The 26,057-nt window shown below is 37.8% G+C and overlaps 1 protein-coding gene across 6 annotated transcripts in view; it reads right to left on the minus strand.

Moving 5' to 3' along the window:
* The window catches only part of RPGR (retinitis pigmentosa GTPase regulator), a 63,823-nt gene that overhangs the window by 9,555 nt on the left and 28,211 nt on the right, over positions 1-26,057 (minus strand). For 2 of the 6 annotated variants that reach the window (XM_036840871.1, XM_036840869.1), the window contains exons 12-14: positions 22,317-22,414; positions 21,866-21,931; positions 16,159-19,431 (exon numbers count right to left, since the gene is read on the minus strand). In XM_036840871.1, the coding sequence (XP_036696766.1) occupies positions 16,942-19,431; positions 21,866-21,931; positions 22,317-22,414 (2,654 nt within the window). In that variant the 3' untranslated portion in view covers positions 16,159-16,941. Of the gene's footprint in view, positions 1-4,398; positions 4,476-5,752; positions 5,811-7,829; positions 7,995-16,158; positions 19,432-21,865; positions 21,932-22,316; positions 22,415-26,057 lie in introns of those variants that run through there. The other 4 variants (XM_036840874.1, XM_036840873.1, XM_036840872.1 and 1 more) reach the window with 4 other exon arrangements.

Here is a 26,057-nt window from a genome sequence, read left to right on the forward strand (position 1 = left end):
AGATTATCATTGTGTACTAAGAAGGTCATTTCATAATGATGAAGGGGTCAATTAATTAGAGCAGGTAACAATTCTAAACATGATAGAAACAAATAACAGCTTTAAGATACATAAAGCAAAAATTAATAGAAGTACAAGGAAAATTAGACAAATCCACAATTTATAGTCAGGGATTTTAATACCTCTCTTTCAATAATAGAACAAGTAGACAGAAAATCAGGAAGGATGGAGAAGACTTGAACAACACTATCAACCAACTTGACCTAATTGTCACTGATAGAACACTCCACCCAACCACAGTATTCTTCTCAACCTTCTTCTCAAATGAACATTTACCAAGATAAACTTGATTCTGGGCCATAAAATGTGTCTCGATAAATTTAAAAGGAATCAATTCATACTAAGTATGTTCTCCAATTACAATGTAATTAAATTAGAAAGTAATAACAGAAAGATCACTGGAAAAATCTCCAGCAACATTGAAATTAAATAACCCATGAGTCAAAGAAGAAATCAAAGGGGAAATTAGAAAGTATTCTGAACTGAATGAAAATGAAAACACAACATATCAAGTACTTCAGGGGAAATTTATAACACAAAAAGCCTATAATAGAAAATAAGAAAGGTCTCAAATCAGTGATCTCAACTTCCATGTTAAGAAACATTCAACAAAATGTTGCTAAAGGAAATTTGAGAAGACATCAATAAATGAAAAGAAATGTCATGTTCATGAATTAGGAGACTTAATATTGTTAAAATGTTAATTCTTCCCAAGTTTATCTGTAGATTCAAAAACAAGGCCAAATCAAAATCCCAGCAGGCATTTTTTTCACTAATTGACAAACCGATTATAAAAATTCACATGGAAGTGCAAAGTGTCTAGAATAGTCAAAACAAGTGTGAAAAGGAGCAAAGTTGGAGGACTAACAGTTCCTGATTTCAAGACTTATATCAAAGCTACAGTAATCAAGACAGTGTGGTACTGGCACAAGATAAACAGATCGAAGGAACAGAATACAGAGTCCAGAAATAGGCTCACACATAAAAAATCAATTGCTTTCTGACAAAGGTATGAAGGCAATTCAGTAGAGGAGGACAGGCTTTTTAAAAAATTTTTCAACAAATGGTGCTAGCACAATGGGATGTCCATATGCAAAAAAAAGAACTTCAATCCATACCTTTACCATATAAGAAATTAACTCAAAATAGAATACCACTCAGCAATATAAAGGAATGAACTATTGATACATGCATGGATGAATCTCAAAACAGTATCAGTTATTTGCTGAGTACAGCAGGGGGATGTGGGGTGTAGACAGGGATCACAGAGAGGCACAAAGAACCTTCTGCTGATAATGGCACTGTTCACTCTCTTGATTGTGATTATGCTTTCACAGCTATATATGTATGTCAAAACTAATCAGATTATATACTTCAAATATGTGTAGTTCATTATAGGTCAATTATACCTAAATAAAGCTATTTTTAAAAAGCAGGGGAGTAATTATTGGGTGGGTCCGAAAGAGACAGTCTCAGGTATTAAGCCTGAAAAAACTGACAGCAACAGGATACCATATGTATAATTGACCTCAGATTTTCCTCACAATAGAGTAAAGCTAACTGTGTACTTGGGGCAAACGTGCTGAGTTGTGCTGCCATGGTGAATAAAGCTTAGTTAGCATCAGAGAAAAGGAAGCCGTCAGGAAAGGCAAGAATCCACAGGCATAATTTTTGGTGGAGAAATTCTCATCTCAGCCTCTTATATTTATGGTAGTGACAATGAATAAGAAATCTATTGACTGTGAACTGGCATGGGGAACTATCCAGGAAACTGCCATATTCTAGCTAGTTTCTGAGGGGTGGCACTGGATTTTTAACCTCTCTATCTGCAGCCTTTAGCCTTGTGCCTGGCACATAAGAAGCACCCAGTAAATATATGCTAAATAAACACATGAATAAACTAATTCCATGATGGGAAGAAATTATTATTAATAGCTAAAAAGCTTACTGCTTTTTTCAGTAGCTTACTTAGGTGGAAATTAAGCCAATAACACATTTTTCTTAGCGGCTAACTGTGGATTCAAATTTGCTACAGTTTGGAAAAGCAATATTTGGCGATTTCCAAATATAACAATCAAAAGATCTCTGCCACCAATTAAAATTATGGGTCCTAACCTGGCTATCTGAAACACTTAAAATCATCAAAACAAAATTCAATGGTGAATTCTGTCTTGTAGAGACCAAGAGTGTACTTCTTTTTTTTTTTTTAAAATTACCTTTGGAGTGGCTGTCTAATTAAGGGAAGGGATGTAAAATTTCAAACACATGCTTATCTTCATATGAGTTAATGCATCATTTATTTTCCAAGTTTTCAAAACAGTTTGATTTGTTTGGCTTAGATGGTGTAAATAGGTTAGAGACATTGTAGATTAAAATATATCATGTGGGAATGATTGAAAAAAATCTCATCTAAATCATCTATTTCCTTTTTAAAATATATAGAATAACAGACTATTCCTTAAGTAGGAAATACATTTATTACTGCTTGACTTTTTAAAATATAATTTTCAATACTTTTTCTTTTCTTTATCCAAGGAAATACATACTTACTGAATTATATTTTTCCATTAGGTAGAAATGAGAATTTAAGCAGAATCAAAGTTTAAGACTGAATTTGTCAGCCTGGCACTCTGTATCCTGGCCTGGCCTCACCTTTGTCCCATGGACTGGCGGGGCTTCCTGATGCTACAGTAGGTGCCTGCTACACAGCATGCCTTCCCTGGCTCCGGCCTCTCCTGTCCTGCGTATCCAAATCCTACCAACTATGGACAATGCTGAAGACGGGAGAGCCTGAAAAATTCCCTAAACTCGACCACGTATTCTACAATATGCATTTTCATTTGGTCAGAGGTGTGTTTCAAATATTTTTTTCTGCTGCTTCATTTCACTTTTCCTCCCCTTAGGTTCTTAGGTCTCCTGACTCCTTTACTTTTCATCCTTCTCCCTCAGATTTGATTTTCTTTTCCAGACTCTTTCCCTGAGCTCTTTATAACTGAAAAAAGTTTTCACAGGAACACTATGAAGTATACTAGTGGAATATCTGTTAAATGCTCTGTTCTACTAGACGGAGAATCTAAAAAGTTCCTAAACCTTGATGAAATGTTCTAGCGATGCATGTTATAATTCTAAGAAGGATAATAATACTGAAGTGTCCTTTGAGCCAGGTCACAGACATCTTTTGGGTATGGTAATCCAAACTTATAATTTTATAAAAGATAAAAATGGTCATGAAGTAATTTTTAGTAAAAGATAACAATATGGAGATTTGGGCTAAAATAACTTCTGAAATTTCTGTAGTAATTCTGAAAGGAATTTCAGAGTGGCATATACCTACAAAGATGGCAAAAGACAGGTTGTTTACTACCCTAAGGGCGGCTCCTGGTTTTACCTTCATCCTTTCCTCTTTCTTACCCCTCCCATTTTACAATTCATTGTCAACCAAAAATATTTACTGAGCATCTACCATGTACCAGGAACTGTGATAAGTGCTAAGGATACACTAGAAAGCAAAACAGAAAATAGTTTCTGTCCCCAAGGAGCTGAAGGCCAGTGGGGAGATACAGACATAAAGTAAATGAATATACAAATGACTATGTAATTGCAAACTGTGACAAATACTAAGAAGTATGAGAAAAGGGTGCTCTGTGAGAGAATAATAATGGGACATAATAATTTATATAAGTGCTGCTGGTTACAAAAGGCCTCTGTGTGGAAATGACATTTAAGCTGACACCTAGGTTGAATAAGAATTAACGAGGCTTTTCATTTTTCTTGTCTTCCATGTTACCTCCTAACACTTCTAACTGGAAATGTGATCTCATGATTAAATAAAGTTTTTCTGCAAGTGGAAAGAGTAATTTACTTCCAAGAAGAAGAAACGTATCCATCAGACTTGTAACAACTCCAAAACAGGTACTAGGAGAGACTGGAGTAGCATGTTGCAATGTTTTCTAAGCACAGTCATCTTTATTTTTTCATTCATCCTATTTCTTGGCTTTGCCTTACTCTCTTCTAGACTCTCAGGATACTATACTCTTATAATTTAAGCAGTAGAGTTCTTTTACATATCTTTTATTGTATGATCAATCAGTATGTATGGGATGATTGAAAGGAACATGCTATTACATTTTTGCAGAGCAATCTGAATCATAATCTAAAATCCAATAAGTAAATATGCACGTTAAAAATGTGAAACATCACCTGAAATTCGTCACATGTTCTTGAGTCATCAAAACTCATATTAAGAGAGTTAAATTATGTGGATCACCATATAAAAAGTAGTAGAAGCGATTCAATACTTTAGCCTTAACACTAAAATGAAAAATTCATTTCACTTACCTTCTTTGATTTTTTTGTTGATTTACTATCTTCCAGGATTTCTGAAGAACTGCCCTTTGCACGATCATGCATCTTTCCTATGATAGGATATATTTAGAAATATTTTTTCTAACTAATGAGAAAAAGAAAAGTCCTGAGGCTTTCAGTGAAACTCTATCAACCATGAATTATGAGGTAATACTAAAGAGTAGTGGACAACTGCGTATTTCCTGAAAAATTAAGGCAAAAATCTCAGAATGACCTGACCAATGTTGTAAATGTTTAGATGACCAGTACCAAGTATAGCAAAGGTAACAGTAAGTGTTAGGGAAGACTTCTGTAAAATATAAATTACCTTTTAAAAAAATTAACCTCATTGTAATGAAATTATTTGTACCCAAATGGACATGTCATGTTTTTGGTATTCCAAATTAATCCACATGTTATATAGTTGAATAATGATCTTTAAGGTAGACTCATGAAGCATATGCATTCTTTGAATTTTATATTATCAACAACTTAAATCTTACATTTAATTTCTTTTTAACACTTTAGGTTATATGCTAAGACTACTCAGAGATGACAAATATTTTAACATTTTGCTTAAAATATTCTAAAACTTACTACTCTTTTTGCAGAAGTTAGAAGGAAAAATGTATTAAGGGAACTATTCCTTCTTCTGCTTAAGTTCTGAACAGATATCCACTACTACAGACAGTTATTTGTAATGACATCGCAGCAAAAGGCCCCCTGTGATGTGATGGTGTGGAAACATAATATAGGGGTCATATAGCAAAAGCACCAATGATCTGGGTGTAGAAACTGTAGGTCCCAAGGGCAGTCACAGTCTCCTCTGTTCTGTGACACCTGTTCTCTGACACCAACAGCGAGGCTTGGGAAAGGACTCCTCTGAAACGCCTGTGGTAAGATCAAAGACTCAGGTCTGGGCTCGGGGGGAAATAACTGGATGGCCTGCTGTGGCTCTAGACAAGCCTGGACATCAGCGATGGGGTCTGGCAGTGCTCACCAGACATATATATCAAGATCTGGGACAAAAGCCCAATTTAATAATACTGATTGAAAAAAAAAAAGTAGTAAAAAGGCTGTTCTAAACCACTTAACACTGACACATGAGCAGCCATGAAGAAGCTGTGGTGGTGATCAATGAGAACACATAAGCCTGTGTCACATATTTCATAGCTTATTATGAGGGTCATGTGACAATAAAAAGTGTAAAACAGAATACATACGTGTAAGTCATAATTCCTTAGTTACAGCACATATATGCATAAATATCTGTATGTACATATGAACGTAGTATGCTATGTATCTAGCCTTTTTAAAAGTATGCTTTTGAAGTCAAATGTGCTCACACCTTTTGGATTTTCACTGTATTCATGAATGGCCCGTTCCTTTCGGTTGGCTTTTGTGTCCTATAAACAATAAAGAAACAATATAATAAAAAACATATTCGTACTGAGCTAGAAAACCTAGTCTTGGTTTTAAGCAGGGTTCTAGAGTCAGTCTCTAGCTAACAACATAAACATGTGACAATTACTTCCCTTTGCAGGACTCTTGATTTAGATGCTGCGTGATTGCTAATGTCTTTCCTAGCTTAAAATTGCATGATTAGGGCTTCCCTGGTGGCGCAGTGGTTAAGAATCCACCTGCCAATGCAGGGCACACGGGTTCGAGCCCTGGTCTGGGAGGATCCCACATGCCGCGGAGCAACTAAGCCCGAGCGCCACAACTACTGAGCCTGGGCTCTAGAGCCCGCAAGCCACAGCTACTAAGCCCTCATGCCACAACTACTGAAGCCCGTGTGCCTAGGGCCTGTGCTCCGCAACAAGAGAATCCACTGCAATGAGAAACCCACGCACCACAATGAAGAGTAGCCTCCGCTCGCCACAACTAAGGAAAGCCTGTGCAGCAACGAAGACCCAGCTCAGCCATAAATTAAAAAATAAATAAATAAATAAAGTTCCCTTAAAAAAATCGTATAATTAACAAGAATTGTGTATTTAAGAATTCTACTCAAAGAAGATTCAGGAACATTAATTGGTATAGGAATTAGCTCAACATTTTATAATGTCAAATTGGAGTTTAATGAATCCTATGCTAAAGAATTTCAGGGACCACCATAACTGGAACTCATAGATGTTCTTTATAAAACAGAATCTTTCCCTCCCTCTTTTTTTTTTTAACATTTAATATTTATTTATTTGGTTGTGCTGGGTCTCAGTTGTGGCAGGCAGGCTCCTTAGTTGCGGCATGTGGGCTCCTTAGTTGCGGCTTGCATGTGGGATCTAGTTCCCTAACCAGGGATTGGACCCGGGCCCCTTGCATTGGGAGCGTGGAGTCTTAACCACTGCACCACCAGGGAAGTCCCATCGTTCCCTCCCTCGGAAAGAAAACAATAACTGCTAGAACATATTTTTTCCTCAGTGAGAGGAAGGAGTCTTGGAAAAAGAAGGAAGCAAGGAAGAGAATGACCTCTTTAGCACAATACCATTTTGTAAATTAAAAAAAAATACACAAAAAACAACAACACATGTTTTACAATTACACATTCAAATAAAAGGACAAGCATGTTTCAGTGGTTGGCTATGTTAGGGAAAAGGGGAATGAGGCTCAAAGGGAATCAATTTAAATAAAGAGAGAAGCACCTCGCACAGACCACTGATGATAGTGTTTCATCAATGAGAAGGCAGGATTAACTCAGAGCTCTTTGCAAGAGGTCCAAAAAATGAAATGAAAATGAATCAATACAGTATCATTCAGTTTGGGTTTCTGAATTCCATACCTCTGAAATGAATCCAGAGTAGTGCTAGCAAACGAATGATTTCAAACCTACCAACTGTCTCCTAGCAGGGTCACTCTTAGGTATATCTGCCAGATGGAAGAGATGTTTTTGGCATCCTTAGCTCCACTTTCAGGATGACTTTCTCTTCCTCAGTGAGGCCTCCTCCCATTCCTCCTATGAATACTTTCTTCTATACCACACCTCTGCAGAACTGATCACAACCTCAAACACTGCTGTGAACAACTTTCATTTGTCCATGTCCATGTCAATATACACACGTATGTGTGCACGTACAATCCCATTTCTGCCACTAGTACTGGGCTGCTAACGTTGTAATTTTATCATTTCAAGGACCTGGGGCAGAACTTCTTGGTTAATTTCTCAAGAGTGTACTAAACTGGCCCATATCAATTGATATCCATTCATTTGAAGAACAGAATGCTACCAAGAAATGTGGAAAGAATGCTAGAGAAAAAAGGGTGTCTGATTCATAAATTTGTCAAAGCTTGTCCTATAGCACATGAACAAAGTTATTCATGGAAATATTTCTGTTCTCCAAGGAAGTTGGAATTTGCCCTCTGCAGAGACCACGGGACCCATATGCTTTCTCTTGGGCAGGGTCTTGGGATTTAAGCACTTATCATCATACCTTTTCAATGGCTGTCAATACCTTTTTAACTGAGTTGTCGGTTTCACTGTGGTCGTCTGCAGGAACACTTTTATTGTCTCCTGTAGCTTTCTTCTCGCCTTCTAGATGTTCCTTAATTTCCTCATGCACGTCTTCTGGCTCATCATCTTCTGAAAATTCGTGATCCTGTGACAAAATTGATGATCAGGGAAGAGTTAAATTTTTCTTCTTTAAAAAACAGAGATTTGATATTGCTGTCGTAAGTAATTTATACCATCTCAAAGAACATATAGACTATGAATTCAAATACTAAAGTCAAAGAAATAAAATACTGAATAATCCATGCTGCATATCAAGTTACTATATTACCAAGGATTTCATGCATGTTACTCTATTTCAACATTTTCAATGACTAGGGTTCCCAAAGTTCTTTTTAGCACCTATGGTAAGGTTAAAATGGAAAAACAAAATGCTTTCTGGGCTGTCTCAAAAGAATGCTTTTAAATATTAGAGAAGTTAAAAAGCTTTCTATCTACTGTAGCATTATAACATAATCATATGTATATATTATGTTCATTGTCCAAAACATAAGGATTTAAAATCACTTCAGAAGTACAATTCACCAATATTCACAAGACAGAGGTAACTATAATTACTTACATTCTGGGAAAAGGATAAAGGGACACAGGCACTTTAAATTGTTTGCTCTTGGTTACTTAAAGCAGATGGAAAACCAGACAGAGGGAGAACTTAGTCCATCTGGCTCCTGTCCAGCTAATCCAAATTATAAAACAGCCTGTCTATGGATTTGATAGACTGGTAATAAATCATGTAATGCTTATTAAGTAAAGGCAGAAAATACTAGTCTTACCCTTTATTCTATACTGAGATTTTTTTTTTTTTGCCATTCCATATTTTGGGTGGAAAACTGCTTATTTACTGTCATTAAGAGACTGGACTCTTTATTGGATTTTTTTTTCCTATGCTTTTCATTTATGCACTACACTAAAGGCATAATGACCCCTAAAATAGGTGACACAGTAAGCAATCTGTGCCATTCACCCCCTTGAAGAATGTTTTTACAAAGTTCACCTTAGCCATATTTGCCTGAGACCATATATGCCCTTTATACCCCTTCAACACTGTAACTAGCTTCTCATGGTCACCTTCCTAGTGGCTATTTGGCTAAGGATAAGCCTGACACCCAACAGAATCTTTACTGGGTGGTTTGAAAAGAATGTCTCTAATGATTAACTCACCTTTTTTTCTGGCAAAAATACAAATTGTGAGAGTTCAGGCTAGGGAGAGAACGTGTTTGTATTTCACACCTTAGTAAAACATATAAGTGGCATCCTCAGGCCAACAGCACTAAGGGTACGGCCTAATAGCATTCCCACTGAGGACAAGCAATCTGGAAGTGAAGCCTTGAGATTTAAGAAAGAGTTTCAGAAGTTACTCTAGGAGGGCTTAACTTAGGTTAATCAAGGTCATGAGGCAGTGCACTCAGGAAGGGAATGTGGGAGAAGGGAACAGGGTACCAGGGTAGAGAGCTACATTAAAGGATGTGCTACATGTTTAGGTTGGGTAGGGTTAACAACAAGGTAGCTACCATTTACCAAGAACTTCTAAAGCTTTCTTTTTCTTCTGCATGATTTCCCCTCTAAGTGACATATATCATGGCTAGCCAAATGCACATTACGGGTAGCTAAAATGATAAGAGATCATTTTACTTTGGAAGGGAATGGGAAGCAAGATTACTAGATTTAAGACTTAGGCCTGATAAACAGATGTATTCATAAATGTACATATATGAAGGCCAACTAGAAAGAACAGAGCTCCCGAGACAGAGAATTTCAGACTCTGCCCACTTATCTCCCAGAGAGGGAGGGTCAGTGAGCTGTATTCTGTCAAAGTCCTCATTACTTGGACAGTTTGGCTAATCTAGGACCTGGGTCAATTCCAGTTGTGCTAGTTTACTAAGGTATTAATGTAACCATAGGATATCATGCTATTATAAAAAGAAACATGGAGTTATAGCTTATTTTAGAAATAAGCAAAACATCTCTTTTATAATGAACTACAATTTTACTCATTAACTTCATGTAAATCTATATCAACAATAAACTACATCACTTTCTAAGTTTGAGAAAGCTCTTAGAAAATGGCATCTGCAGTAGAAATCACATCATCAATCATGACACTTTGCACTTAATTAAGCACATTTAAAATTAATCTACATATATCTGGACAACTACTTTAAGTCACATACAGCACTTACCTTCAAACTGAAACAATTTAGGAGAGACTGGCAGAATACTGTCATTTTATAAAAAGAAAGGATAAAGTTTAAATACATTCTTGTCACCAGAACCACATATGATGTAAAGAGGTAATCTGGAGTGGTCAGTGGAAGTGCATCTGGTGTTAGGACCCCAGCGAAGAAGTGAATGGGCCTGGCTTCCACCAAAGGACCCTTATTTCATTGGTCAGACACAGCATAGGGAGCTGCAGTCTTTGGTCTGGCCCAGGGCAACACTTTTTACATTTCTTATGGGAAATACCAAGAAACCAAATGTTCCCCATGAGGTTTCAGTTTGCTTAAAAAAAAAAAAAAAAGGTCATGAAGAACCTAGGGGCAAGACGGGAATAAAGACACAGACCTACTAGAGAACGGACTTGAGAATATGGGGAGGGGGAAGGGTAAGATGTGACAAAGAGAGAGAGTGGCATGGACATATATACACTACCAAACGTAAAATAGCTAGCTAGTGGGAAGCAGCCACATAGCTCAGGGAGATCAGCTCGGTGCTTTGTGATCACCTAGAGGGGTGGGAGAGGGAGGGTGGGAGGGAGGGAGACGCAAGAGGGAAGAGCTATGGGGACATATGTATATGTATAACTGATTCACTTTGTTATAAAGCAGAAACTAACACACCATTGTAAAGCAATTATACTCCAATAAAGATGTTAAAAAAAAAGAAACAATTACATTGTATGCTGTATGCTTTAAAAACTAGAGATTGCTATCAGAAGTCTGCCTAGTGGTCACCCTGGAGGGGGTGGGGGATGGGAAATGGCTGGAAGGGGATTGAAGGGGAGCTTCTAGGGAGCTGACACTGTGCTTTTCCTTGATCTGGATGTTGACTATATGGGTGTGTTCAGTTTGTGGAAAATACATTGAGCTATACATGTATGAGATATATACTTGTCTATGTATTAACGTCAAAAGAATTTTTTTTTCAAGTTAAAAAAAAGACTATAAAGTGTAAAATTTTGTGCTACAATTCTGGATTCATGACATGCTTCAATGTCACATTGGGTAGAAAATGTTTTCCAAAGAAGTTAAATAGAGCATAAAACTTCATATCTAAGTCATCGGGTGGAAAGTGTATATTTTAAAATCTCAATTTCAAGGTATTTTCTTTTTAGGACAAGAAGAGCTAACATGTAAGTTCAAGTTTTAACTACACTAGACATCACTGAGGCAGGAGTGGAGAGTGGGAAGGGCACTAAATACAAAGACCTAAACACTGTTTTCCAAAGCCTTGCTCTACTACTCTTGGCCTGAGCAAGGTACCTACTTAATGTATTTCAGTCTATCTGTAAAATGGAAAAATGACATTAGCAACACCTACCTAGGAGGGTTTGTATCAAGATGAAGAAGATTGTTTACAGAGAAAATAATATGAGCAAACAATAAGTATCTATATATAAATATAAGTGATTTTATAAAGGCCATTCTATAAAAAGACAGAATCCCAAGTATGCATTGAGGACTGTCAAAAAACAAGAAGCTTGGATGCTTTTTGCCATGTCCCAGATCTTATCAATAGAAAATAGTTCACTTAAAATGTACACTTCTTTGCTCTACCTTCTCGTACACATCCCTTTATTCTCTGCCAGGTGCCTGGTAGCCAGAGCAAGCGAGGGAAGAAGGCGGACGCCTGTCAGGAGCAGCCCCTGGACGGCAGGGAAGTGGGGGGTGGCCTCAGCTGGGCTATAGGCCAGTGCTGCCACAGGGCAAGATATTCCTAGACCCTCAGGTTTTCCAAGAGAAGTCTGGAAAAACATTCTTTTTTCAATGTAAAATCTCCTGGTATTTCAATGTTGGCATCTGATTCAAATCTTTAAAAAATCACTACGTACACCAAACAAAATAAGTCTGCAGGCCAGACTGCACCCATGGGCTGCCAGTTGTGACTTCCCAATTCTTCACTTCTAATGACACTACTTTATAATCTCTAAACTTTCCCTTCTCTCTGTGTGCCAGTCCCTTACTTCATTCCTAATTCTGTATTTTTATCACCAAATATATTACAGTTTGACTCTGATAAGTGGCCTGCAAAAATGAATGTAGTGCTCAGGGTACAGAACATCTTGCTGGTTCACAGTTTTATTCTTGTTTTCAGTTTTACTCTATTATTTTCCCCCTCTTTTTCCTTAGATGATTTATCTTCCTCTTTATCTTAAACAAATGCATGATCCATGATTACACTTTATGTGTGAATTATTTTTTAACTATTTGATAAAAACATTAGGATACAGAGGGAAATCTGTGGTCCCGTGACAGCACTAATATCTAAATTTAGGCTAACCATGTGAGTACCATCAGCCTTTCGTCATGGTTCAAATGTTGAGGGGCAGTTATTTGACCCATGTATGGTCTGTAATGATAGTTTCACTCTACCCCATATTTAAGGGTTATCATTATCCATTTCATTCCCATGGATCTACCTCCATAAGCTAATTTTTTTTGGGTTGCTACGCTGTATTTAAACAAAAGTAAGGTTTACAGGCACATGAAACTAAATTAAACTCATGCACATCAGCCAGTGACTTGGAGATTCATGAGGGTAGCACTGTACCTGAGTTGGTATGATCAGAGAGGATAGTTAGAGTGATGCAGGTTAGCATTTGCTGAGTACCCCTAACATGTTCCATGTGTTAACTAATGTAAGTATCAAAAGACCCCCCCCCTTTACTAAAAGAGGGATATAAGACTCAGAAAGGTTAAAAACAAAGAAAACTTTTCCAGGTGTCCACTCAGCTAATCAGTGAAGGGCTGGGTTTGGAACTCAGCCCTACTGGACTACAGAGCCCATGCTCTGAACCAACTCTGCCCAAATAATTTGCAGACCATAATGGCTGCCCTCAGAGTTGTTTCCTCATCACCCCACCCCACTCACTGATATTTAAAGCATTGCATACTCCTCCTTTTTGTTGATAAGCTCACTTCAGCAATACCCTAGTCTTATGTACCATCGTATATAATAACAGCAAATAAAAATTTAGAATTTTTCCCCCCAGAGCACCAAAGTCTCTGGAACATACATCTCCCTTCCTAAATTGAGAAATATGCCAGCAGAGCTCTTTGATATTTCTTTCTCAAAATCTAGTTCTGACTCTATGTCTCTGAAAAGTAGACTTCCTGGAGTTCACTCTTTGATGTCAACGTGGGCCCTGCCCCAGACCCTCTCTGCAGCCCTCCACTGCTCTTTCTTCCTTGGCTTTGGGGGCCCCTCTGTTTCTTAGAAAGTGTTCTTACCCTTCCTCCTTCTCAGGCTTCCCTTTTTCAACCTCCCCTTACCTACTGATGTTTCCCAGAATTCTCTTCAGTTCTCTTTTCACATTACGAATGTTGCCTCTCATTCAAATCCACAGTTTTAACTACATTTATAAGCCGCTGATACTCAGCATCTTCCCTGAGCTCCAAACCCAGATGTGTATCTGCCTGCTGAACATCTCCTGGATCAACAAGCCCCCAAGCAGTCTCCTCAATCTGCCCCTACTCCTCAGTTCTCAGTCTCCGTGAATGGCACTCTTTCTTCCCAATTCTCCAAGCCAGAAATAAGAAAAGCTTGGACTTTACCTCCCTCCAAGCTCCATATCCTTACTAAGCTCTCCATTCTATCCACAAATCTCAGTAATACATGTCCGCAACTCTCCATCCCACTGTCCTAGTCCGGCCCCTCTTCAGTCTCTGCCTGGTCTACTGTAACTGCCTTCTGACTGCTATCCCTGACCCTGGTCCTGTTCCCTTCTAATCCACCCTCCATATTGCTGCCAGAATGACGCTACAAAACCCCAAGCGTGATCATCTTACTCTTTTTAAACATCTTTTACAAACACAGAAGGTCTTGTGCCCCTCTATCCAGGTCAAAGGATACTCTAGGCTGCAGTCACACTGAAACACTCTCCTGGCTTCCGTCAGCCTGGCTCTCATCACCCTGCCCCCTCTTTGCCTGGATAGGTTTTACTTTTCATGACTCAGTTCAAGTTTCACCATCACTCCCGGGAAGCCCTTTCCTTGTTTTTCCCAGTGGCAGCTGAAGTGCCACCCCTGAAGCACCCTACTGTGCTGGTAAATTTTCTGGTCAGCCTGTAGAAACAGCCAAGGGTTCCTTGAGATCAGGAGCCATATCTTATAAAAAGCACTTTCTTCTTATTAACTAAGGGATTTAATGGAGGAAAGTCATAGATTTGTTTTCAAATCATATTTTTATCTTTGGGCAGTCTTGGCTAATAACATGGGGGTATCAGGAAATATAAGGGCACTGATAAGCAACAGTTAAGGCAGAGTCATAGGAACTCTTTTTACCTGGTGTTCTTTCAAGAAATCTATACCTACCTAACATCCCTGGTAGGTTAGAGGGGCACAGGAAGTTGATTGTAAGCAGCCCTCACTTCTTGAGATCCACCTGATTTGGGGTAGCTTCTGTTCTCTTTTTGGTGCTTGGTACATAAATATTTGTTGACTGAATAATATGTACCAATTATAAGTTATGTGTCAGGTACTGGGCATATAATATCACATTTAACTTTCACAATGGAAAGAATGAAGGGAGGAATTACAGCACCTTTCTCCGTGGTAGCATTTTATTTTTAATCTACATGTATACAGCAAATTTATTTCTATAGTGAAATAATAGAAAACATTTCAATTGCACTCACCTGGAGTGCTGCTGGTCAGCAGCAGCAGATGTTTCTGTGGTACTCCTTTGCAGCTTACCTTATTTTTCTGCCAGAGTTCTCACTTGAAACTGCAATTCAATGGATTCTACATACACAACTCACACTTGCCTCAAAAATGATCACTGATAAACTACAGTAAAAGCATGATCAACCACCAGATGGGGACAATAAAGAAGGAACTAGTTATTCCAATCTACTTAACCAACTATTAATTCAGGTCTGAAAATGACTAGGCCAGTGCTCTTTTGACCAGAGTACCAGGCACGCATGAATTACTGCTTCTAAAAGAGCACAAAAATTTTTTTTGGCCAGGGAAATGTGAAGAAATGGGTAAGAAATGCTGTTTACAATTGGTTATCTAGACTGGTTCAAATTCTGAGATGCACCTATTTTAAGAACATCATTTCAGTATTGCCAGCTGATTATCTCTTCAGTGGAAGAGGAATGCCCATAACTTTAACATTGGTAACTTGAGTTTAAGAGTTTCTCATCTCCTTGGAGGTTTTTCCTTTATGAACTCCACTTCTGTCATCCATCTTATTTAATCTTAAGTCTACTTCTAAGATAACCACGTTTTGCACTAGATTTAACAACACAGCACATACATTTTAATCAAAGTATTAATTCAATTCTACTAACACTAATGAATGTGGTAGAATTTGCTAGAACACTGCAATGCCAAATCCGCATATTTGGTTAGTTAGTGGAAGCTACCAGCGAGCCTTGCAGCTAAGACAAAATTTATAACTACTCCTAGGAATTTCTTCACTTCCTATCCTAGTCTTTCTCCTAGTATTCTTTCTCACTCATGAAAAATCAAATGTGCAAAGAATTCAACTACACAAAATTCACAGGATGTTTACCATCACAGTCCTCCTTGATAAAAGAAAGTATAAGAAATTCCTCATGTCTAAGATATAGAAAGGACTGGGGAAGGAAAGCTATGAATAAACAATAATGAAACAAACTAGCTGCACTACATACAATGGAATTACTCTAGCGGAAATCTAGCCTCTCTAAAATTCAATATCTAATATTAGTTTCTCTTTTCACAGACAACTACTGACTGTATACATTTAATTTTTATTTTACTTGAAACATTCTGACAAACAGCAAACAGAGAATTACAGAATAGTGAATGAAGAATACATTGAAGGTAAGTAATAGACACTGGGAATGGCAGTACTGGGAATGAAGGCCTGACAGTACAGTGAAAGCTCAGAAATGATAGGAGCTTAGAAGCACAGAATTACAGAAGACAAAAGACATTAAAGCTGTCATAATTTTTTAAGAGTAAAGAACATTTCATAGAAAACTAGATTAATTGTAAAGTATAATTTTTCTTCCTTAAAAAATTTTCTTATGCAAATAACAAACACGTTAGAATGAAAGAATCTAAGAGTTACAAGGGGCTATAGTTACCATATCATCTAATCCATTCTATTTTACAGATAAGGAAACTGAAGCCCAATGGGTAGCTTTGCCTGGAAATAAATACTTAAAGTTTTTCATACTTTTACAATATACGTTCATCTCCATTTCATTAGATATTCTGTCATTTACCAAACAGTAACTAAAAGAGACATTAGAGTCTAAGCTCTGAACCCAGCTGTCACTTTGTAGACTGCTGCAAAAAGGACACATAAAAGGTAAAAAGACAGCACTATTTTTTTAAAAAATGTGAATTCCTCATTTTAGCTTTAGAATACCACTCATTCTTATAAAATTATTCTATACGGTAGGCAAACTGTAATCATAGACTGAAAAAACTATGCTAACATAGTTATAAGAAATTAGACGTTTTTATAACCCTTAAAGATCTGTGCCATTTTTAAAGGGACTTACTTGTATACACAAAATACTTTTACAATATACTCCTGTTTCCTAAAACTGTCTTTAATGAGAAATAATAATATTAATCATATACTATGATCTTTTGATATTTTCTAGTTATATATTTATAATTCAGGGGAAAATACACCAAAATATTAGTTTAAGAGAAGCCAAAATTTACCAGTGCCTCAAGTTATCTTTATCAGTTTCTATTGTACCACAGGTAAGGTAACCATGACATAAAATCAATATAACAGAAAGAGTGCCTATTCTTCATAATGTGTTCAAGTTGTTTGGCTGGACATAATCAGGTCAAATTTAAAGTTTGTTACTTCAATTCCAAATAATGTGGTAATACATTATTCCAAAATGTTTTGGAACCTGGTGGCCCATTTTCTAAGAGTTGTTTTGACTGCACTGGCATTTTGAACCTCTGTACTTCATGCTCTTTCCCCTTTCCTTCCCTGTTAGTAATAAACTTTTTTGGATATGTTTTATCTTTGTCATATTTCACAGATCCTCTCATCTTGCTCACTTTGCTGTATTCTCTTCCTCCACCCTGTCTTCCCTGCCTTCCACTTTCTTCATTGCCTCTCTCCTGGTACCTTCCCTCCTCTTCCTCATCGCCCTCCTCTTCTTCCTTCTCCCCTTCCCTCCTGCAGTTTTCTTCCTCTTTCCTCTCCCTCACTGCCCCCTCCTTCTTTTCCCTTTCCTTGCCTTCCCCCACTCCCTCTTCCTCTCCTTCCCCCTCCTCCTCCTCTCCTTCTTCCTCTTCTCCTCCTTCTTCCCCCTCCTCTTCTCCCTCCCCCTCTGCTTCCTGCCCCTCCCCCTCATCCTCTCCCTCTCCTTCCCCCTCTCCCTCCTCCTCCCCCTCTCCTTCCCCCTCTCCCTCCTCCTCCCCCTCTCCTTCCCCCTCTCCCTCCTCCTCCCCCTCTCCTTCTTCCTCTTCTCCTCCTTCTTCCCCCTCCTCTTCTCCCTCCCCCTCAGCTTCCTGCCCCTCCTCCTCTCCTTCCTCCTCCTCCCTTTCTCCTTCCCTCTCTCCCTCCTCCCCCTCTCCTTCCTCCTCCCCCTCTCCTTCTTCCTCTTCTCCTCCTTCTTCCCCCTCCTCTTCTCCCTCCCCGTCTGCTTCCTGCCCCTCCCCCTCCTCCTCTCCTTCCTCCTCCTCTCCCTCTCCTTCCCTCTCCTCTCCTTCCTCCTCCTCCCCTTCTTCTCCTTCCCCCTCTCCCTCCTCCTCCTCTCCTTCCTCCTCCTCTTCTTCTCCTTCCCCCTCTCCCTCCTCCTCCTCTCCTTCCCCCTCTCCTCCTTCCTCCTCCCCCTCTCTTTCCCCCTCTCCCTCCCCGTCTCCTTCCTCCTCCTCTCCTTCTTCTCCTTCCTCCTCTCCTTCTTCTCCTTCCTCCTCTCCTTCATCTCCTCCCTCCTCTGCTCCCTCTTCTCCTTCCTGCTCCTCCCCCTCTTCTACTTCCTCCCCCTTCCCCTCCTGCTCTTCCTCCCCCTCTCCTTTCTCTTCTTCCTCTTTCCCTTCTCTCTTCTCCTCTCCTGCTTTCCCTTCTCCCCCCTCTTCCTCCTTGCCTTCCTCCTCCTCTCCTTCCCCCCCTGCTTGCTCACTCCCTTCCCCTTCCTCCAGCCCTTTGTTTCTTTCCTCCTGATGGCCCTGTTCCCTCTCCTTTTGCTCCCGTTCCTCCTCCTCTTTCAGGTCTTTCTCTCCCTTACCCAGGCTCTCCGTTTCTCCTCCTCCCTTGTCTTTCTCCTCCTTCCCCTCCTCACTTCCTGTTCCACTCCTCTGTTCCACTCCTGAATTACCCTCCTTCCCGATTCCCTCACCTCCACCTTCAGGCACGTGCTCTGCCTCTCCCCCTGGCTTTCCCTCGCCTTCACTCACCTCTGCTCTGTCTGTAAGGTCATCTGACAGGAGCTTTGCTTCCTCCTCCTCTTTTTCTCCAGGCACCTCCTCATTTATCTCTATCTCTTGCTCCTCTATTCCTCTTCCTTCTGAATCATCTTCTCCTTCCTGCTCCTCTGATATGTGGTCACCCTTAAAACCATATTTTGCCATGTATTTGGACATTCTGTGTTTGATCTCTTCCTCATGTCCTTGTTCAATAAATTTTCTGCTATACCACAAGTTTTGGTCAGTTTCCACTTCATCCTCTTTCTCTCCACTGCTAAATTCTATTGACTCAGGCTGCTTGAATCCATCAGCTGTACCCTGCTGACTTTCACTTTCACCTTCCAAGTAACTGTCTGGCTCCTCTATAGATTCTCTTTCATTGTCAAAGATCATATCTTGCTTGCTACTTTTACTTTTCTTAACAAAGTTTTTATTTTCTTCATCCTCAATATTCATGTCTCTATTTGGTAAGTCATCAAGGAATGTATCAATATTTTTTCTATTCTCTTCACTTTTTCTTATATCATTCAGACCTGTCATTTTCACCAGACCAGTTTCTGTCTTAGAGACTATTTCTTCCACTTCTGAATCCTTCTGACTTTGTCCTTCATCACTTTCCTTTTCTATTTCCTTACTATTAAGTGGATAGACACCATGCTTATTTTCATGTCTAAATATCCCTTTTTGCAAACTCTCTGCACTGGTGTTGGCCTGAGGCCTTTGCTGGCCTGAGTCGTTACCTACCTCCTCATCTGAAAATGCTTCCATAGTCACAGCTGCTTGCGTCATGTACATTCCTTTTGCCAAAAGTTGTTTATATGCTTTCCCTTCTTTCATCTTTTTGGACATCTCTTCACTTTCATGTTCATTACTACCATCATTTTCAGTATGAGCTGTATGCTGCTTCAGTTTCTCAATTGTTTCTTGTTTCTGTAAATTTTTTGAAGTAATCGTCATACTACTATTAGTTGACAAAGGTAACTTATCTATTACAAAATACTGCCAAGATTTTGCATTATTATAAATTTCACTAGAATAAAAATGCCCAGTTTTATCAGACGTTTTGCTCAGATTTTTTTTTGGGGGGGGATAATTTATGCCACTCTCTAAGTCTGTGGAACATCTAATTTTGATTTAGTAACATATATCTGTGTTTAACTTTCAAATTTACCACCTGCCTTAACTTTGCCATTATGCACAGTACCATCAATATTTATTCTCTGCCCCTTTTCTTAATCTGAATCAATTCTTAAATATATTTCCAGACTGATTTTGCAAAATATTGCTAAAAAATGTACAGTTTTCTACCTTCCCTATCATTTTGTCAAATTTTGATTGGTCTTTTGATTCCATGAAATTCTCAAAATTAAAGAAAATAAATGAAAATATGAAATTTTTAAAAATTTGAAATCATGAATAGCTTATTTCTAGAAGAAAAAAATCTGAAATGAAAACTATAAATGAGAAAGTTCCTTGATGGCCTAGTGGTTAGGATTTGGCGCTTTCACTGCAGAGGCCCAGGTTCGATCCCACATGCCGCGGCCAAAATACAAAAAAAACCCCAAAAAACAACAACAAAAAAAACTACAAATGAAATGTTTTTATCAATACACTAGATAATAATGAATATATTTTTCTTTTCTAAACAAAATCCTTTGAGTTCTCAAATTTTTGACCCTCTTCCTTTTATCTACTATATTCTTTAATTATAATAATTTACATACATAAAAAACACTATGAGAAAAAAATACTTAAGGTAAAATATAAGATTTTATAAAAACTTTATAAACTTTTATAAAAAACATATAATGAAACATTGAGATTTTAATGATACATTAAGAATACGAAATTAATTTCCTGCTGGATAAAATAAGGCAAAAATCAAATTGTTGACCTAAATTCTACAAGCTAATGGATTGAAATAGTCAATGAATTTGGGTCTCTAGAGAGTAAAACCTCACTAAATCAAGTTTTATAAATTGTGATGAGTGCTAGGCCTAGGAAGAGGTCATTTTTCGCTAAGTAAATTATTAAAACAGCACAAGTTAAAAATTAATATATAAAAAATACTATAATAAATCTTTTTTTATTCACTAAAAACATCTAGGCTTGGTAGGGCCTCCACTTAAAAGGACTATGCGAAGTATAAAATATATGTCAGTTTAAAAGAAAGTGCTTTCCTTTTCTGTTTGTTCTAGGTGTCTTCTTTAAAAAGTCATGATTCTTTCAAGAGCCCTAAGAGAGACAGAGGCCCAGCTGCCAGAAATAACTTCTAAATGTATGTGTCTAGCACAATAAAGCAGCACAGAAGAGGCAGAGCCCAGAGTCTAAGAGGAAGGAAAGACATACAAAAGATGTCTGCTTGGAAGTATAGTCAAGTCAATAAATCAGTCACTGAGCTTCCATAACTGTGTTAGGAGAAAAGCTCTCCCATATTCAAAAAGAATGCTGTTATTCACCATGGCTCTCAGTAAAATATAGATAGGACTGATGAGGATTGGCACTAAATTTTTATAATTTAGCAAGATTCTCTTGGATTTCAGTGACTTTGATTTTGAGGATTTTTATTTTAACAATGTGGCAAAGGCACTAGAAATAGAAATTAAATGTTTTCTGCAGCCTTTGTCCTTCAATTTACATTTCTCCAATTTATTTTTCTAATCTTCAACCCTTCATCCTTTCACATCACTGGTCCTTAAAGCCAGAAAAAGCAAATGATTTCAGGACAGGCCTTTATCTCTCCAGGGTTGTGAAAACCAGAATATTCCTTCCTCTTGCTATTCATTTGTTATTCATTAAAGGTCTCTCTTTATCACCCACGCATAGTTTCTGACTAATTTCCAAATGTTTAATCTTGTTTTTATGCTACCAATTCCTTGATAAATTAAAGCCTATTCCAAACATTGTAAAAGCAATTACCAAATATTTCAACTAAAACCACAAAATTTTAGAGCTAGAAAAGATGTTAATATCATCCTGCAAGGTCAACAAGGTAACTCACCCGAAGTCATACTCAACCAAAGTGTGAGAGGCACTCATAAACAGTAGCCTCTTCCAATACTTAAGAACTGTAATAAAAATCTTTTGCCTTGACGGTAACAAAGTATGACTATCGTCACTTGTTAGTGACTCCAAAGAGCAAATTTCGGCAGTGAAATTCTGCCACTCTTGTTGCATCACAGAAAATACACACCAACAGAACAAGCCCAAATTGAGGCTATATATATTGTATCCCCGTCTTTTAAATCCTAAAGTAAGTGAATGCTTACCTTTTTTGTGTTCTTTCCAGAAACCTTTCAAGAAAAATATAAATAATTTAAACTGTTCTTACCCATCATAGTGAAAATAACTCTCTATATTATACCTTTTGTTTTTGAATTGGCGATAATTTTAATAATTTTTCATTGGAATTCAGGCTCATCATATGTGTCTGAAATAAATTTAAAAAAATATGTTCTAAAAAGAATAAAGACTATATATACGATTATATATTTATACATATGATTATATATTTATATATATGATTATATATTGATTTTTAAAAATTATAAGTGAAATTAACACAAAACAGTTCATATAGTCATATAACCAACTCTCAATTGCATACTAATAATGTGAGAGTTGAAATGAATTTTACTGTATGTAACCCATACCTCAATAAAGCTGATTTTAAAATAGTGAATGAAACCAAAACAAAAACAAAAGCTTTTCTATGTATATAACGGCTTAGGAAGTAGACATACATATACACAGACATATACATACAAATACATGAGGAACTTATATCTATATCACATAAATAGGAAAACCATTACCATATTTAAGACATCAGTAGTTTCTCCAAGGCCTTCTGAATCCTCTGCTGAAAAATTGTCTGTCTCTTTCCCTTTGGTTATTTTATGTTGAAAATAATCTGAATGATTAAAAGAGAGAAGAGGAAACAAGATTTCAACAGAAAAGTGAAAGACAACTAGACAATAAACAGAAATTATTCTGTAATATAAAAGTACAGTTATAATTTTACTAAAGGTCCTTTAACCTCATATTAAGGAAGCTAAACAGAATTCATTCACAGTGATAACAGGTTTTAAAATCTTTTTGAAAATTTAAAAACTATGACACTGATGAGATAACAATTGCTTCATTCATGTGAACAGGCAAACATTATTCCTTTGGGGTAACTACTACCCAGGTATCAAGCACTGTGATGGCCAGACCCCAAAAAGATCCCCAACAACCCACATCCTCTGCTATGCATACCTTTGTGGAGTTCCCTTCCACATTTTACCAGGTTGGTCTGTATGGCCAATAAAATAAAGCAGATATAATTGATGCTATTGTGGCTTATGTCTCAGTTCTCTCTCCCTCTCTCTCTCTCTCTCTCTCTCGCATACACATGCACTTTCTTGGAAGCCATGTCGTGAGCATCCCCAGGGAGAAGCCCACGTGCTGAGGGAGTGAAGCCTCCTGCCGATGGCCACGTGAGTGAGCTTGAAAGAGGATCCTTCAGCCTCAGTCAAGCCTTCAGATGACTGCAGCCCCATCTGACAATGTGACTACAACTACATGAAATACCCTGAGCCAGAACCACTCAGCTAGACTGTTCCTGGATTCTCGACCCTTAGAAACTGTGTGAGATAGTAAATGTTTGTTGTTTTAACATACGTTTTAGGATCATTTCTTAGGTAGCAACAGAAAACTAGCACAAGGACCTGGAAACTTTTATAGAAAACTGCAAGGTTATTACATCATAAAGCAGATAATTAAAAGTTACAAGCTTTATTTGACCTCACATTTTTCTCAATTACCATACCCCCATGTAGCACATATATACTTATTTGAGAGGGGCTCCTTAATGAAGTCTTCACTAAAAATGTAGTCCACAGTGATCTCTCCCTTGTAAATTCATTCAATTCAAATAAACAAATAATCAGTCTGTCTTTATTCCATGTGAGGTATTATGTAGGAGATATCAACTTAAGTAACTACTAAATCTTAATGAACTTATAGTCTAGAAGGGAATACAAAACATATTATATAGGGGAATGAGAAATCACATCCAAATGTTGGGGATCAGGAAACGTTTCACTAAGGAGTTACAGGGAATGATGGATAAGTAGAATTCTGGGAGGCAGAGATGGAGGTGGATGGGGAAGAAAATAAGCCTAGTGCTAAAAGAAGCTGTGGAATGGCTTGTGTTGAAGGCTTACCGTGTACTTGGAACATATGCTTTTATACATGTCAGGTTAATGTCATGACAATAAGAGAGCTAACTGTTATATCCCCATTTCACAAATGAATAAATTAAGGTTCAGTGACTCTTTTGGTGTCAACTGTCAATCTCAAGTCTGCCTTGACTTCACAGCCTTTCCACTCAGTCTGACTGCGAAGAGCTCAGTTTAATTAAAATCAGGGGTCAGCAATCTTTTTCTGTCAAAGGCCACATGTTAAACGTTATAGGCTTTGTGGCCATACAGTCTCTGTCCTAATTATGCAAACTCTGCCACTGAAATGTGAAAGTAGCCACAGACAATACATAAATGAATGGGGGTGACTGGCTTCTAATAAACTTTATAAAAACTGGTGGCTGACAACCTGGAAGAAATGGACAAATTCTTAGAAAAGCACAACCCTTCGAGACTGAACCAGGAAGAAATAGAAAATATAAACAGACCAATGACAAGCACTGAAATTGAAACTGTGATTAAAAATCTTCCAACAAACAAAAGCCCAGGACCAGATGGCTTCACAGGAGAATTCTATCAAACATTTAGAGAAGAGCTAACACCTATCCTTCTCAAACTCTTCCAAAATATAGCAGAGGGAGGAACACTCCCAAACTCATTCTACGAGGCCACCATCACTCTGATACCAAAACCAAAGATGTCACAAAAAAAGAAAACTACAGGCCAATATCACTGATAAACATAGATGCAAAAATGCTCAACAAAATACTAGCACACAGAATCCAACAGCACATTAAAAGGATCATACACCATGATCAAGTGGGATTTATCCCAGGATTGCAATGATTCTTCAATATACGCAAAACAATCAACAGGATACACCATATTAACAAATTGAAGGAGAAAAACCATATGATCATCTCAGTAGATGCAGGAAAAGCTTTTGACAAAATTCAACACCCAGTTATGATAAAAACTCTCCAGAAAGTAGGCATAGAGGGAACTTACCTCAACATAATAAAGGCCATATATGACAAACCCACAGCCAACCTCATTCTCAATGGTGAAAAACTGAAAGCATTTCCTCTAAGATCAGGAACAAGACAAGGTGGTCCACTCTCACCACTATTATACAACATAGTTTTGTAAGTTTTAGCCACAGCAATCAGAGAAGAAAAAGAAATAAAAGGAATCCAAATCGGAAAAGATAAAGTAAAGCTGTCACTGTTTGCAGATGACATGATACTATACATAGGGAATCCCAAAGATGCTACCAGAAAACTACTAGAGCTAATCAATGAATTTGGTAAAGTAGCAGGATACAAAATTAATGCACAGAAATCTCTTGCATTCCTATACACTAATGATGAACAATCTGAAAGAGAAATTAAGGAAACACTCCCATTTACCACTGCAACAAAAAGAATAAAATACCTAGGAATAAACCTACCTAGGGAGACCAAAGACCTGTATGCAGAAAATTATAAGACACTGAAGAAAGAAATTAAAGATGATACCAACAGATGGAGAGATATACCATGTTCTTGGATTGGAAGAATCAACATTGTGAAAATGACTCTACTACCCAAAGCAATCTACAGATTCAATGTAATCCTTATCAAACTACCAATGGCATTTTTCACAGAACTAGAACAAAAATTTTCACAATTTGTACGGAAACATAAAAGACCCCGAATAGCCAAAGGAATCTTGAGAAAGAAAAACAGAGCTGGAGGAATCAGGCTCCCGGACTTCAGACTATACTACAAAGCTACTGTCATCAAGACAGTATGGTACTGGCACAAAAACAGAAATATAGATCAATGCAACAGGATAGAAAGCCCAGAGATAAACCCACCCACGTATGGTCACCTTATCTTTAATAAAGGAGGCAAGCATATACAATGGAGAAAAGACAGCCTCTTCAATAAGTGGTGCTGGGAAGACTGGACAGCTACATGTAAAAGAATGAAATTAGAACACTCCCTAACACCATACAGAAAAATAAACTCAAAGTGGATTAAAGACTTAAATGTAAGGCCAGACACTATCAAACTCTTAGAGGAAAACATAGGCAGAACACTCTATGACATACATCACAGCAAGATCCTTTTTGACCCACCTCCTAGAGAAATGGAAATAAAAACAAAAATATACAAATGGGACCTAATGAAACTTAAAAGCTTTTGCACAGCAAAGGAAACCATAAACAAGACAGAAAGACAACCCTCAGAATGGGAGAACATATTTGCAAATGAAGCAAGTGACAAAGGATTAATCACCAAAATATACAGGCAGCTCATGCAGCTCAATATCAAAAAAACAAACAACCTAATCCAAAAATGTGCAGAAGATCTAAATAGACATTTC

This window comes from Balaenoptera musculus, chromosome X (genome assembly GCF_009873245.2).
Source record: "Balaenoptera musculus isolate JJ_BM4_2016_0621 chromosome X, mBalMus1.pri.v3, whole genome shotgun sequence".
Lineage (NCBI taxonomy): Eukaryota > Metazoa > Chordata > Mammalia > Artiodactyla > Balaenopteridae > Balaenoptera > Balaenoptera musculus.